The sequence below is a fragment of the Rhinopithecus roxellana genome, chromosome 3 (assembly GCF_007565055.1).
Source record: "Rhinopithecus roxellana isolate Shanxi Qingling chromosome 3, ASM756505v1, whole genome shotgun sequence".
NCBI classification, from domain to species: Eukaryota; Metazoa; Chordata; class Mammalia; order Primates; family Cercopithecidae; genus Rhinopithecus; species Rhinopithecus roxellana.
Genome location: NC_044551.1, coordinates 9,994,277 through 10,006,757, shown reverse-complemented (window position 1 = coordinate 10,006,757; position 12,481 = coordinate 9,994,277). Strand labels below are relative to the sequence as shown.

Here is a 12,481-nt window from a genome sequence, read left to right as displayed (position 1 = left end):
TGCCCCACAGATCCAAGCCACCATCCTCTCCAGCCTGAATCACTGCAATTTCCTCCTAATCTTCCGACTTTCATCCTGGTTCCTGTTCAATCTGTTCCCCACAGTCACCAAAGTGATCCCATTCAAGCACATCAGATCATGTCACTCCCCCTCTCATGACCTACATGACTCCTTATCTCACTTAAGGTAAGGGGCAGAGTCCATACAGTGACCCACAGGCCCTCACAGTTTTGTCCCCCACTATTTTTCTAACCTCATTTCCTTCTGTGCTTCCCTCACTCACTTCTTTCCAACTACGCTAGTCTTCCAGCCCTTTTCCAGATATCTTCATGGCTAACACTCTCACCCTCCTTCAAGTCTTTGCTAAAGTGCCACCTTCTCACAATGCACGTATACCCAATTTACACTCCCTACCTCCAACCGTCAACTTTTTTATATCATTTTCTAATATATTATATATCTTATTTATCATATTGATAATTATTACTTAATTCTGTCTCCTCCCACTAGAATGTAAGTTCCATAAGGGCAGAGATTTTTGTCCGTTTTGCTCACTGATGTATTCCCAGTATCTAGGTGTTTAAAAAATATTTTTACAAAATGAATGAATAAATTATAAACCCCCATAACTCTACCAGCTCTGAAAGTCTGTGCCTTAAGCAGGCAGTTTCCCTCCCCCTTGCACACATTTTATTTTTCCATGAATTATCACAGTGAACACACCTCCTAAACTACTGCTATGTCAAGAAATAGATGGCTACCAGAGTAGCAAATGATACCCTTTGCTTCTTATCCTTGACATCTAGCATTACACCAGGCATCTAATAGGCATTCAATAAATGTCTGTGTAATTAACCAATTAATTAATATGATTCCAGCCATTTTTCTCAATAGCTGATTCACTACTCTGGTGCCTTGGAAAGAGCACAGCAAATTCAAAACCAAATTCGTGTAACAGCACACATTGCCCTTTCGGAAACTCTCAATTCACTGAATTATGCAGATTTTCCAAATGTTGACACATTTCACTATACAGGTATTTTAAAAGTCATATTTGTTAATATTACCACCATCTCATCAGGAAAATCTTTAAGTGTTGGAAAGAGATCAAGCTTGTGATAGCAGACACGTTTCCCCAAAATTCTTTCTCTTGAAAGCTCTAATTATATCATTAGCAACAAAAATTATCAGTTAACTTATTTAAGGTATCGAGTTCATTTCATTCACATTTGAGAAAATGTCCACCAAATGTCCATGTCCGAATAATCATTCCTCATCAGCATTCTTTCAAGTAAAAACAGTATTCCAAGAAAAGAGACAGATCAGTTCACAACTCAGTTGCTCTAGTGCTTTTCCTCAAGACAGCCCTTGTACAGCCGAAGTGCCTTATGCATGCTTTGCATACTTTCCATACCACAGTGAATATTAAAAAGACATTTACAACATGATCAAGATTATTAAATTTAAATTATTTGACTGCTTTTACTGCTTCGTCAAGGACATTCTTGCGTAAAACTGGGTTTTGTTCCGGTTTTTTCTTTTGAAAGTGCCTGACAATGAAGAATATGATGACTACTAGCACAGTTTGGTGTTACTGCTCTGATTCCCACTAAGGCACCCAAAGTTTTACCCTTCATTGCCTTTGTACAATCGGTGTAAATGTCGACACATGGTGGGGTTTGGCAGGGGAAAGCAACATATTAGTGTTGTTATGAAAATAGTTTTGACCTCATAACTTGTCTCAGGACCCCCTAGGAGTCCACAGACCATACTTTGAGAACTGCTGGCTTATGACATTGCAACGGCTCATTCACATTACAATAAATTAAAATTTTTCCCAAGAATGTAAAGAAATCACTGCATACATAATTATTAACATTCATATTTCACAGCTAAAACAATCTTGGAAAAAATTATTAGAACAAAGTTGGTGGACTCATTTCAAAAGTTTCTACAAAGCTTCAGTAATCAAGACAGTGTGGTACTGGCATAGACATATGCGTATATATTATAGAACTGAGAGGCCAGAAATAAACTCTAACCTTTAATTTTCAACAAAGGGGCCAAGGCAATTCCACAGGGAAAGAATAGTCTTTTCAAAAAATAATGCTGGACAGCTGAATATTCACATGCAAAAGAATGAAGTTGGATTCCACATCAGCCATACACAAAAATTAACTCAAACTATATGAGAAATTTAACTTTAAAAAAAGGCCTAAAGGTAAAAACAAAATAGAACTATAACAATCTTAGAAGAAAATGTAGGAGTAAATCTTTATGATGTTGGATTAGTTAATAATTTTTTAGACATCACACCAAAGGCAAAAGGGATTAAAAAGATTAAGTTGTAAGTCATTAAAATTAGAAATGTGCTTCGAAAGATATCATCAAGAAAAAAAAGACAACCCACAGACTTAGAGAAAATATTTGCAAATCATATGTCTGATAACAAATTGGTACCCAGAATGTTTAAAGGACACTTATACCTCAATAATAAAAAGACAACCCAATTTTAAAAAGAGCAAATAGTTTGAATAGACATTTTGCCAAAGAAGATATATGAGTGGCAAGTAGGTACATGAAAAGAAACTCAACATCATTCATCATTAGGGAAATACAAGTCAAAACCACAATGAGATGCTATTTCACACCCACTAAAATAGTGATTTTTTTTTAAATATATTGAAATGATGTAAAGAAATTAGAACCTTTGTACATTGTTGGTGGAAATATAAATTGATACAGCCACTTTGGAAAACAGTTTAGAAGTTTCTCAAAATGTTAAATATACAGTTACCATATGACCAAGCAATTCCACTCTTAGGTATAGACCCAACAGAAATCAGAACATATGTCCACATAAAGATTTGTACATAAATGTTCACGGAAGCATTATTCATAATAGCTAAAAAGGGGAAACAACCCAAATGTCCATCAACCAATGAATGGACAAATAAAATGTGCTATATCCATATGACGGATTATTTGGCAATAAAAAGGAATGAAGTACTGATACATGTTATGCTGTAGATGAAACTCTAAAGCATTATGCTAAGAGAACAAAGTCAGTCACAAAAGACCACATACTGTATGGTTCATTTATAAGAAATGTCCAGAATAAGCAAATTCCATAGAGACAGAAAGTAGATTGCAGGTTGCCTAAAGAGGGTGACTGCTAATGGATACAAGGCTTCTTCGGGGATAATGAAGATGTTCTAGAATTAGATTATGGTGATGGCTGCACGACTCTGCAAATATACTAAAATCCATTGACTCATACACTCTAAATGGGTGACCTTTATGGTGTGTGAATTATGTCTCATAAAGTTGTTAGAAGTCAACATAAATGGAAGAAGAGCAACCATTCACATAAAAATAAACAAAATTGTCAATGGTTTATTTAAGAATTTTTCAGTAGGTGTAGTTAATTACAATTTGACTTTTTTAAGTCTGCACTAAAATTACTCACCAAAACCAATAGCAGGGTACCTTATTGCTATTACTGAAAATGATGAACCTTTGATACACTTGTAATATCTGAGAAAAAGAAACACAGGGGTCTCAGCAGGGCTTCCTTCTAAGGTCACTTGATTTCTAAAGAAGTAACCACTAGGTTTGAAGTCATCAGAGTGTTAACTATGGGGATGGTTGGTTCAGTACCCAACATCCTGACAGCACATCTGACCATTTGTATTGTATTGGAGACCACATCCTCAGCTCAGAAAGAGAGCTGAACTCATTTCTGATAGAAAGCACACTGCATACTGTTCCTCCAGGGACTGAGGTTGACTCTTGTTAGAGCGAGACATTCCCCAACATTGGAACAAAAATGACTCCCACTTCTTTTCTCAGCTAAACCTGTTCAGAAGAAAGAAAGAAAGAAAGAAAGAAAGAAAGAAAGAAAGAAAGAAAGAAAGAAAGAAAGAAAGAAAGAAAGAAAGAAAGAAAGAAAGAAAGAAAGAAAGAAAGAAAGAAAGAAAGAAAGAAAGAAAGAAAGAAAGGCAGGAAGGGAGGGTGGGAGGGAAACTCAGAGATACTTTCAGTATCTAAAGTTGTGAAACTAGACAATCAGGAATGCACAATCAGAGAGCTGGAAATGGCCAAGAGCCCCTACCCGCTCCAGCCCATGTCCCCACACCTGCCATAGACCAGACAGGAGCACAATAAACACTCACCACAAAGTGGGGAAGGAAAATCCAGGCAGGAGCCTCTATGTAAACAAATCTCCCTCCTGTCCTCACCTTGCACTTGGCCTGCTAATTCTTATATAACCCAAAGAGACAGCTAGAAAGAAGTTTGATTGGTGACCAATTTTGAGGACTTTTATTAAAACTCTAATTTAAGTCTTCAAGAGTTTCCAGTCATGGATACTGTAGATAATATTGCAGATGATGAAAGCATCTTCAAAATCTTAGCTGAGACACTTTACAGTCTTCCCTGGTGTACTCTGATGGCAACAAAGTCCCTTGCCCCCCTCCCACCATGTAGAATTCCAGCACCCCCCTCAGCAGTCCTAGCAAAGGAAAACATGCCTGCTGACAGTGAGCCATCATCCACCATTCTCACTTATTTGGATTTGGTTTCCTAATGCTAAACTTTGAAATTTGAAAAAAAAAAAAAAAGAAAGAAAGAAAGAAAGGAAACCACATCCTTTTACTCTCAGTATATAGATAGAGGCAGTTAAGAACTGAAAGCAGATTTTCAGGTTGATTGATGTGGGACAGCAGTCACAATGAGGAACTCCTATAGATTTCTGGCATCCTCTCTCTCAGTTGTCGTTTTTCTTGTGCTAATTCCTGAAGGTAAGACTGATTCTTCTCATTTCCATTATGACCACGAAGCAAAATGGAGCAGACTTTCAATGAACTTTTGGTAATATTACGTTCCTATACTGAAAGAAGATGTTTTCCCCCAGGTCTTAAAATGTTTAGCCAGGCACAATGGCACATGCCTGTAGTCCCAGCTACTAGGAAGCCTGAGGTGGAAGGATTGCTTGAGCGCAGGAGTTTGAGTCCAGGCAGGGCAACGTAGTGAGACCCTGTCTCTATTTTTTTTAAATAGCATTCTTTCTTGGATTTTAAATATTTCTGTATTTTAGAAGAAAAAAACATCTTTTCTTCTCACAATTATTTTGCAAAAGATAGCAGAACCACCAATGCTTATCGCTGCCAATTTGTAACTTGAAAACTGCCAAAAAAGACAACGTAAAAATGAGTGAACAAAACTCTCGTGTTAGTACAACAAATAGTACCTTCCAGGAAAGGAATAGTGGCAACGTAGTCAACTCAGCCTTTCCTACTGCAGAAAATACATAGATCGTTTAAAGAAAACTAAGACAAATCTGACCTAGACAGCAAAAGTGAATCAGGAATTATTAGAATTTTTATACTTATTTCTCTGGTCTAGAGACTCTTTGGCAATACATTAAGACATTAGGCCAGTTCCCTCGTTAACCCTTTGGGAGTGCTATAATATTTTTTATTAAGCTAATTTTTTGTCTACCAAATGGTAATCAATATTTCTGCTTTTGCATGAGTTGTGCATGCATGGGTTAAAATGCTGTATAATTCATGGTATCACCGCTGAAAGGGTGACAGCTCTTGGGGAGCTCCAGATTTCCCTTGAACAGCCTACTAGGAAGTGAGGACTACTCTCGAGCTATAGCAATATGGAGCCAGCCATGGTTTTTCCCATGATTCATCAGCTTTTGGAAGCAGGGACTTACGTAATAACTTGCCTTGCCAGGAATTCCCAAAGAACTCTGGTTTATCATGCACCTACATATGAGAAGACTTTGGGAGCTGAGGTGGGTGGTTCACAAGGTCAAGAGATTGAGACCATCTTGGCCAACATGGTGAAACCTTGTCTCCACTAAAAACACAAAAATTAGCTGGGCATGGTGGTGCGTGCCTGTAATCCCAGCTACTCGGGAGGCTGAGGCAGGAGAATCACTTGAACCAGAGAGTCAGAGGTTGCAATGAGCTGAGATCGCACCACTTCACTCCAGCCTGGTGACAGAGCAGGGCTCTGTTCCCCCCTCCAAAAAAAAAAAAAAAAAAAAAAGATAGAGAGAGAAGAAATATCAAAATAACAAGACTGCAGGACATTTGGGGCAAAGATTGGCTATGTTATAAGCAGGGCGTAGTATGACTATATTCAGGCATGTTAAATTTTCCATAACAGAAAAAAACAGGGCAGATAAATCCAGCCATATCTTTTCTTCAAAGGAAACAACAAAAGCAAACTGCTGTGTTCCTCTTTGTTTCCTGTGTTCAGAGAGGGCAGTGTGGGCCCATATAAGGAACAGACACAGCAAAGCAAGGCACGGTTGAAATCTATCTGTACATGAATCATCCTAGGAAAATTGGGATTGGGTGAAGTTCTCTTGTTTCTATAAGCTCCTTACCCTTTTATTTCTAGAGCCTAGAATTTCTTCCTCCCAGTTCCCTTTTTAAAAGCAGAGACCTCTGCTTTTTCAAATCACACTAGCCACATTTCATGTGGTCGCTCTCCTCCTTGCTCTCACCCTCATAAAATCTTAGGAAAGGCTTCTATAGCTGCCATTAATACTTGCCTGTGAATTTGGCAATGACTTAGTCCTAATTATGGAATAAGAGGCACTGTGCCCTATTCAAGAAACCATGAGTCTTAGCAAAAGTATTTTGGGAGAATCCAAGAACATCTGGTGCAGGAGGTGGAGAGCTCAGAGTGTATCACTGAGACATAAGGTGCTCTATCTATCAGCATGTATGGTTTGCCTTGTGTTTAGCTCTCACTGTTCCCTAACAATGGGTCTCTACTTCTACACTATCATCATTAAGGAAATGTCACTTAGGCAGAATTCTCGGCATATAGTATCTTCTCTCCTCTCTTCCATATCTCATTGGAAAATACCTTAGATTAAACCACATGGTTTGGTCTAGAGATGGAAAGGGAGGTGTAATCGATGTTATTTTCTTAACTTATGAGTGAGAACAGTGCAATTTAATAACCAAAACTCTCATAATGACCAAAGGACTGAGGGGTAGGGTCACAGCTAAATGATGCTAATATCGGTTCATAAGCTGTGTTTTTGCAATGGCTTGGGGTTAAAAGGGAAGTTATGAGGCTTCTAAAAGTCTTATCTATTTCCCCAAAATTAATACTTAGCCAAAAAGGGTGGAAGTACTTGAGGTTGTCACTACCACTGGCATCTCCTGCAGCAACTGTTGATGGTAAAGACCAAGGCACAGCTTTCTGCCCTGGGGCCTGAGGTTGCTGGTTTGTGACTTCTAGCCTAATGATCCTGGAACAGTCAATGGCCTGGCTTCTATGTGTGGAAGAGCAGGACCCTAAAGTCCAACAGGAATAGGATTTGTATCAGATGTCTACGGGTGTACATAGAGTAAAAGCAGGGGGAAATGCTCTCATCCAGACTTCCTCTCTGAGCGCAAAAAGTATCACTGGTCTTAGAAACATGACTTTGTGTAGAGCTCTTTGGGGGTGAACACCAGTCTAATTTGTCTTTTTCCCTTGAACAGATGTCTGTGAAGAAATTATTGGAGGAAATGAAGTAACTCCTCATTCAAGACCCTACATGGTCCTACTTAGTCTTGAGAGAAAATCCATCTGTGCTGGGGCTTTGATTGCAAAAGACTGGGTGTTGACTGCAGCTCACTGTAACTTGTAAGTGCCTGGGTTTTTAAACAAATGTTTGTAAAGATACTCTAATTTGGGGAAACATTAATAAAAAGAGCAGACCAGGCACAGTGGCTCACGCCTGTAATCCCAGCACTTTGGGAGGCCAAGGCAGGTAGATCACATGAGGTCAGGAGTTTGAGACTAGCCTGGCCAACATGGTGAAACCCCATCTCTACTAAAAATACAAAATTAGCCAGGCATGGTGGTGCATGTCTATAATCCCAGCTACTTTGGAGGCTGAGGCAGGAGAATTGCTTGAACCTAGGAGGCGGAGGTTGCAGTGAACCGAGATTGTGCCATTGCACTCCAGCCTGGGCAACAAGAGTGAGACTCCATCTCAAAATAAAATAAAATAAATAAAATAAAATAAAATAAATAGTAGATCCCACTAAAGCCATGGGAGGTTCACATGTATCTTCACGTCGCTTAAGTCTTTGGGCACTTGCTTAAGCCTAAAAGGAAGTTAAGCCCAGACTTGCCACAAAGAATCAGGCAATGAGGAAGTAGCATCCACAAGCTCTTTCTGTAGATCTCCACTGAGCCATTGGGTACAGGTGCTGCAGAGCTTTGCTTCTCTCATGACTGCATGCCCAGGTAGAATTAGCCTCAGCATGGAAGGCTGAAACTTTCAGTGCCCCCTCAGAGCCCTGGGTGCAACCATCAAGTACAGAAATCTTGTGTTCAATGCCTTCCTGTATGCCTCCGTGAATTCCTCTCACATCTTTGGCCACCTCTTCACTCCTCTCGACCGCTACATTCAAACCTCTTCCCAGGCCTGGTCTTTTCCTACTCTGTAAATCAAGCCTGTAAACCTAGTCCATTCAATATGATAGCCACTAGCTAGAGGTAGCTATGTAAATTTCAATCAATTAAAGTTAAATAAAATATCAAATTAGTTCCTTGATCGCACCAGCCACATTTCAAGTCCTCAGTAGCCACATGTGGCTAGTGCAGATTCATAGAACATTTCATCATAAAAATATGTTCTACTGGAAAGCACTGTTCTAAGGTCTTTTTCTTTTTTTTGTTTATTATTTACTTTTTATTGACATATAATAGTTGCACATATGTTGGGGGTACATGTGATCGTTTAAGTGAGACTAATCTCAGCTGATGTAATGGAAAAGAGGCAGTGTGCATAATCTGGTTGGTGTAGTTTATACTAGGTTGTGAATGATGATAGCCTTAACCATCAGTTCATCAGAAAGCATTTTGATTTTGATAACCAAAATGAATCTTTAAGAGAACAAAAAGACTCCTGAACCCCTCCTTCAGACCACCATCCGTTCAACACACTCAATGCCATGCAAATAGGGTCCTCCATGGGGCAATCTGTTTCTGAAAGTTTTCCCATTTGAGTTTGTTGTTTTCTTGAAAAGACCCCTTCAGTGCATTACTTTACAACTATTGGCTGCTTTTTGCTTCTGTCCCTGGACTACTGAGATCTTTGCTTCCCATCACAGCTAATAAGTAATTCTCCATCACAGCTAAATAAGGCAAGGGGTAGAGGGGCAGACAAGCACAAGGCTTGGCTTTGCTGCCATGGAATTCTCTTTTCAATGAACCTAGTTTACCTTTTTATAAACAAGCTGGTGATGATGATGACGATGAATTCATAAACATTCTTTTATTCATAAACATTATTTTATTCTTTAAAGCACACATTTTCTTTCTGAGCCACAAAGATGTCTCCCCACCTCCATACTTACAAATGGGACAATGAAACTGATCAGCATATATGCTCAATTGCTAATACAAAGAAGAAATCCAGTAAATAATGTTGTATCTGTTCTCAGGAACAAAAGGTCCCAGGTCATTCTTGGGGCTCACTCAATAACCAGGAAAGAGCAAGAAAAACAGATAATGCGTGTTAAGAAAGAGTTTCCCTATCCATGCTACGACCCAGCCACACACGAAGGTGATCTCAAACTTTTACGGGTATGTATCTTTGATTATCTTCTCAAAAGTCATAGAACCTTCTACAATCTGGCCACCAACATGAAAACATTTCCTTGGTGCCACTGTTGTAAAAACTTACATAAAGAGGATCCTGAAAATTTGGACTATAATTTAAGTTAAAATGTAAATATCTTATCCCATTAACACTTTATGTTTTTCTTCCAACAGCTGAAGGAAAAAGCAAAAATTAACAAATATGTGACTATCCTTCATCTGCCTAAAAAGGGGGATGACGTGAAACCAGGAACCATGTGCCAAGTTGCAGGTTGGGGGAGGATTCACAATAATGCATCTCAGTCCGATACGCTGAGAGAAGTCAATATCACCATCATAGACAGAAAAATCTGCAATGATCCAAATCACTATAATTTTAACCCTGTGATTGGAATGAATATGGTTTGTGCCGGAAGCCTCCGAGGTGGAAAAGACTCGTACAATGTAAGTAAAATAAGATCCCACATTTAGCTATTGAAGTCAGTCATGCAGACAGAGAAAATGTAACATCATGCTTTGTTTTGTCATAGCACTGGCTTCTACAGGATCCTAGAGTTTCTTGAAATAAGTTTAATAAAACCCCAGTCAAATACATGAATGTGCTCAGCTCAAGTGGGTCACTAATCAAAAATAAGAAGCTCACTGCTAGTGCATGGTGTGCATGCACTACATCTTTTTGGCTTTTTACAAAAATTACTAGGAAGCAATGTTCGGTCTCATTTTTCATATTAACATACAGAGATCTAAACTTGAAGATATACAACACTTAGGAGAGCTGAAGTCAAGGTTCCTCAAGGCCATTCAGTACGCTTTCCCCGTGTCAGTACATTCCCTCTCCTTCTCCACTACGTTCCTCTGCCATTTAACATCAGCATGTCTGAAATGTCTGTCAAGCCTGGCTGAATATTTCCAGCCAGACCCTATAGCTTCCCAGAGCTTAGTTTAATCTCCAGTAAACATGCTGTTCAATGTTCAAAGCATGACTCATACCAGAAAATGTGTAAGCTTCCATCCTAGAACCCCCTGAGAAGGGGTGGGACAGGGCCATGCTTAAAGACAAGAATAGAAGAAACATTTCACAGATTTTTAAACTGAGTACTAGCTTGCATTTCTCATTTGTCCCAAAGACCTTACAGAGTCTTACCTGAAGAAGGGTATGCAGTATGCATAGTTTGGGAGTTACCAGAGATTGAGAAATCCAAAGGTCTCTGTCCTTCCCTAGATCTATGTCTTGCCTTCAGAACCAAAGCTAGTCAAATCCCAGGAAAAGAAAACATTTGTCTTTAGTACCTGTCCACTTTCCCTTCTCTGCCCTAGTTCCCCCATTCCCTCCCTTGTCCACCATGCTGGGCTCCCAGGAACCCAGGACCTTCATACTTTTGGAACCCACATGCAGCATCCTAAGGCCACGGCAGCATACTAAGATGCTAGTTCCCATCCCACCAGCCACCCGCCACCACCGAAGCTTGGCAATCCTTCCCTGTTCTCTCAACACCCCGAAATTGGCTATTGATGAATTAAACCTAAAGGACTAATTCTGCAAATGCCATTACTGTAACAGGCAGGGGAACTATACCTGTCCAGAGAGGATCCCAGGTTCTAACATGGTTCTTTATTTCATATCTCTATAAGGCCAACTTTTGCCTGAAAGGGACTGATTTGGTTTTGTTTCTTTTGGAAGGCAATTATCTGCTAGAAGAACCAGAAAACATAGTTTTTATTCTTTGCTTCAATGTACCATCTGCATTTGACTCTTTTGCCCCTTGAGTTATTAAGCATTTTGAGAAAATGACAAATAAACAGGAGACTTTCCTTTCCAAAAGCAGAGCAACAGTCTCAAAATTAGCTGATAACATGTGCAAGTTTCATTTTGATTTTCACTGGCTCATAAATAAACCAAGTGAACCAATTCAAAAATACTGAACTATTTCCAAACATTTTAATTTTTAAGCACTATCTTCAATGAGGTCAAGGTTGGTCTTAACTCCATATTAAATGCTGCAGAATTTCTTCCATTTCACTAGTAGTAATGCCGAACACTGACCCCTCTTGTTTTCCTCCAGGGAGATTCTGGAAGCCCTTTGTTGTGCAACGGTGTTTTCCGAGGGGTCACTTCCTTTGGCCTTGAAAATAAATGTGGACACCCTGGTGGACCTGGTGTCTATATTCTTCTCTCAAAGAAACACCTCAGCTGGATAATTATGACTATCAAGGGGGCAGTTTAAATAACTGTTTCATTTCATTTACTGTGGCTTCTTAATGTTTTCACAAATAAAATCAATTTGCATGACTGTACCTGTTTCTCTCTTGTAAACTTAGTGGGCAGATCCGCACCAGCAAAGTGAAGCAGAGTTATATGGGAGCCTTGTAGATAATGCAAGGGGGAGGGATTATGTGATCAATGTCACCAGAGTCATTTATGCATCAAGTGACATGGGAATGCTTCCTGAATTATTCATCTCTCTGTCTCAGTGGAATCCAGCAAGAATGACCCTAAGATCAGGTCTAACAACAAATGCAGTAAAGGGCTCCACAATTCCACCGGAAACAGAAACAGCCAGTCTGGAACAGCCAGTCTGCAGCCAGTCTGGAAAAGGAAATATAGGGCATTGTTCCACATTAACAACTGCTTTTCATGCTATACACAAGAATCTGAGTCTATGGGAGAAAAAGAAACAAGCAATGCCTTACAGTATTTTCCAAATTCTAGGGCATACAAATACAGTACTTTGGCAGCCAAGAAAATTATACAATAGAAAGTCAGCCTTCTTTCTCAGTGCCTTGCATTTAAGCCTTGGATTACCTAGGTGATTTCTCAGTTCTCTTGGTTCTTGAGACTGGGTAGATC

At 39.4% G+C, this 12,481-nt stretch overlaps 1 protein-coding gene across 1 annotated transcript; it reads left to right on the top strand.

The window, feature by feature from the left end:
• The first annotated feature begins 4,674 nt into the window (after positions 1-4,674).
• On the top strand, positions 4,675-11,928 carry GZMA (granzyme A). The gene is made up of 5 exons (XM_010386484.2): positions 4,675-4,802; positions 7,521-7,665; positions 9,477-9,618; positions 9,808-10,077; positions 11,697-11,928. Exons 1-5 carry the CDS (start codon positions 4,733-4,735, stop codon positions 11,856-11,858), a joined length of 789 nt encoding a protein of 262 aa, XP_010384786.1. The 5' UTR covers positions 4,675-4,732; the 3' UTR covers positions 11,859-11,928.
• Positions 11,929-12,481: the final 553 nt, after the last annotated feature.

What these genes read in the sequence shown, in the direction of transcription:
- GZMA (XM_010386484.2), top strand. Translation starts at nt 4,733, where the DNA reads ATGAGGAACTCCTATAGATTTCTGGCATCCTCTCTCTCAGTTGTCGTT. An exon ending in ACTGCAGCTCACTGTAACTT is followed by an intron (nt 7,666 to 9,476) that starts GTAAGTGCCTGG and finishes ATCTGTTCTCAG; the next exon opens with GAACAAAAGGTCCCAGGTCA. An exon ending in GTGGAAAAGACTCGTACAAT is followed by an intron (nt 10,078 to 11,696) that starts GTAAGTAAAATA and finishes GTTTTCCTCCAG; the next exon opens with GGAGATTCTGGAAGCCCTTT.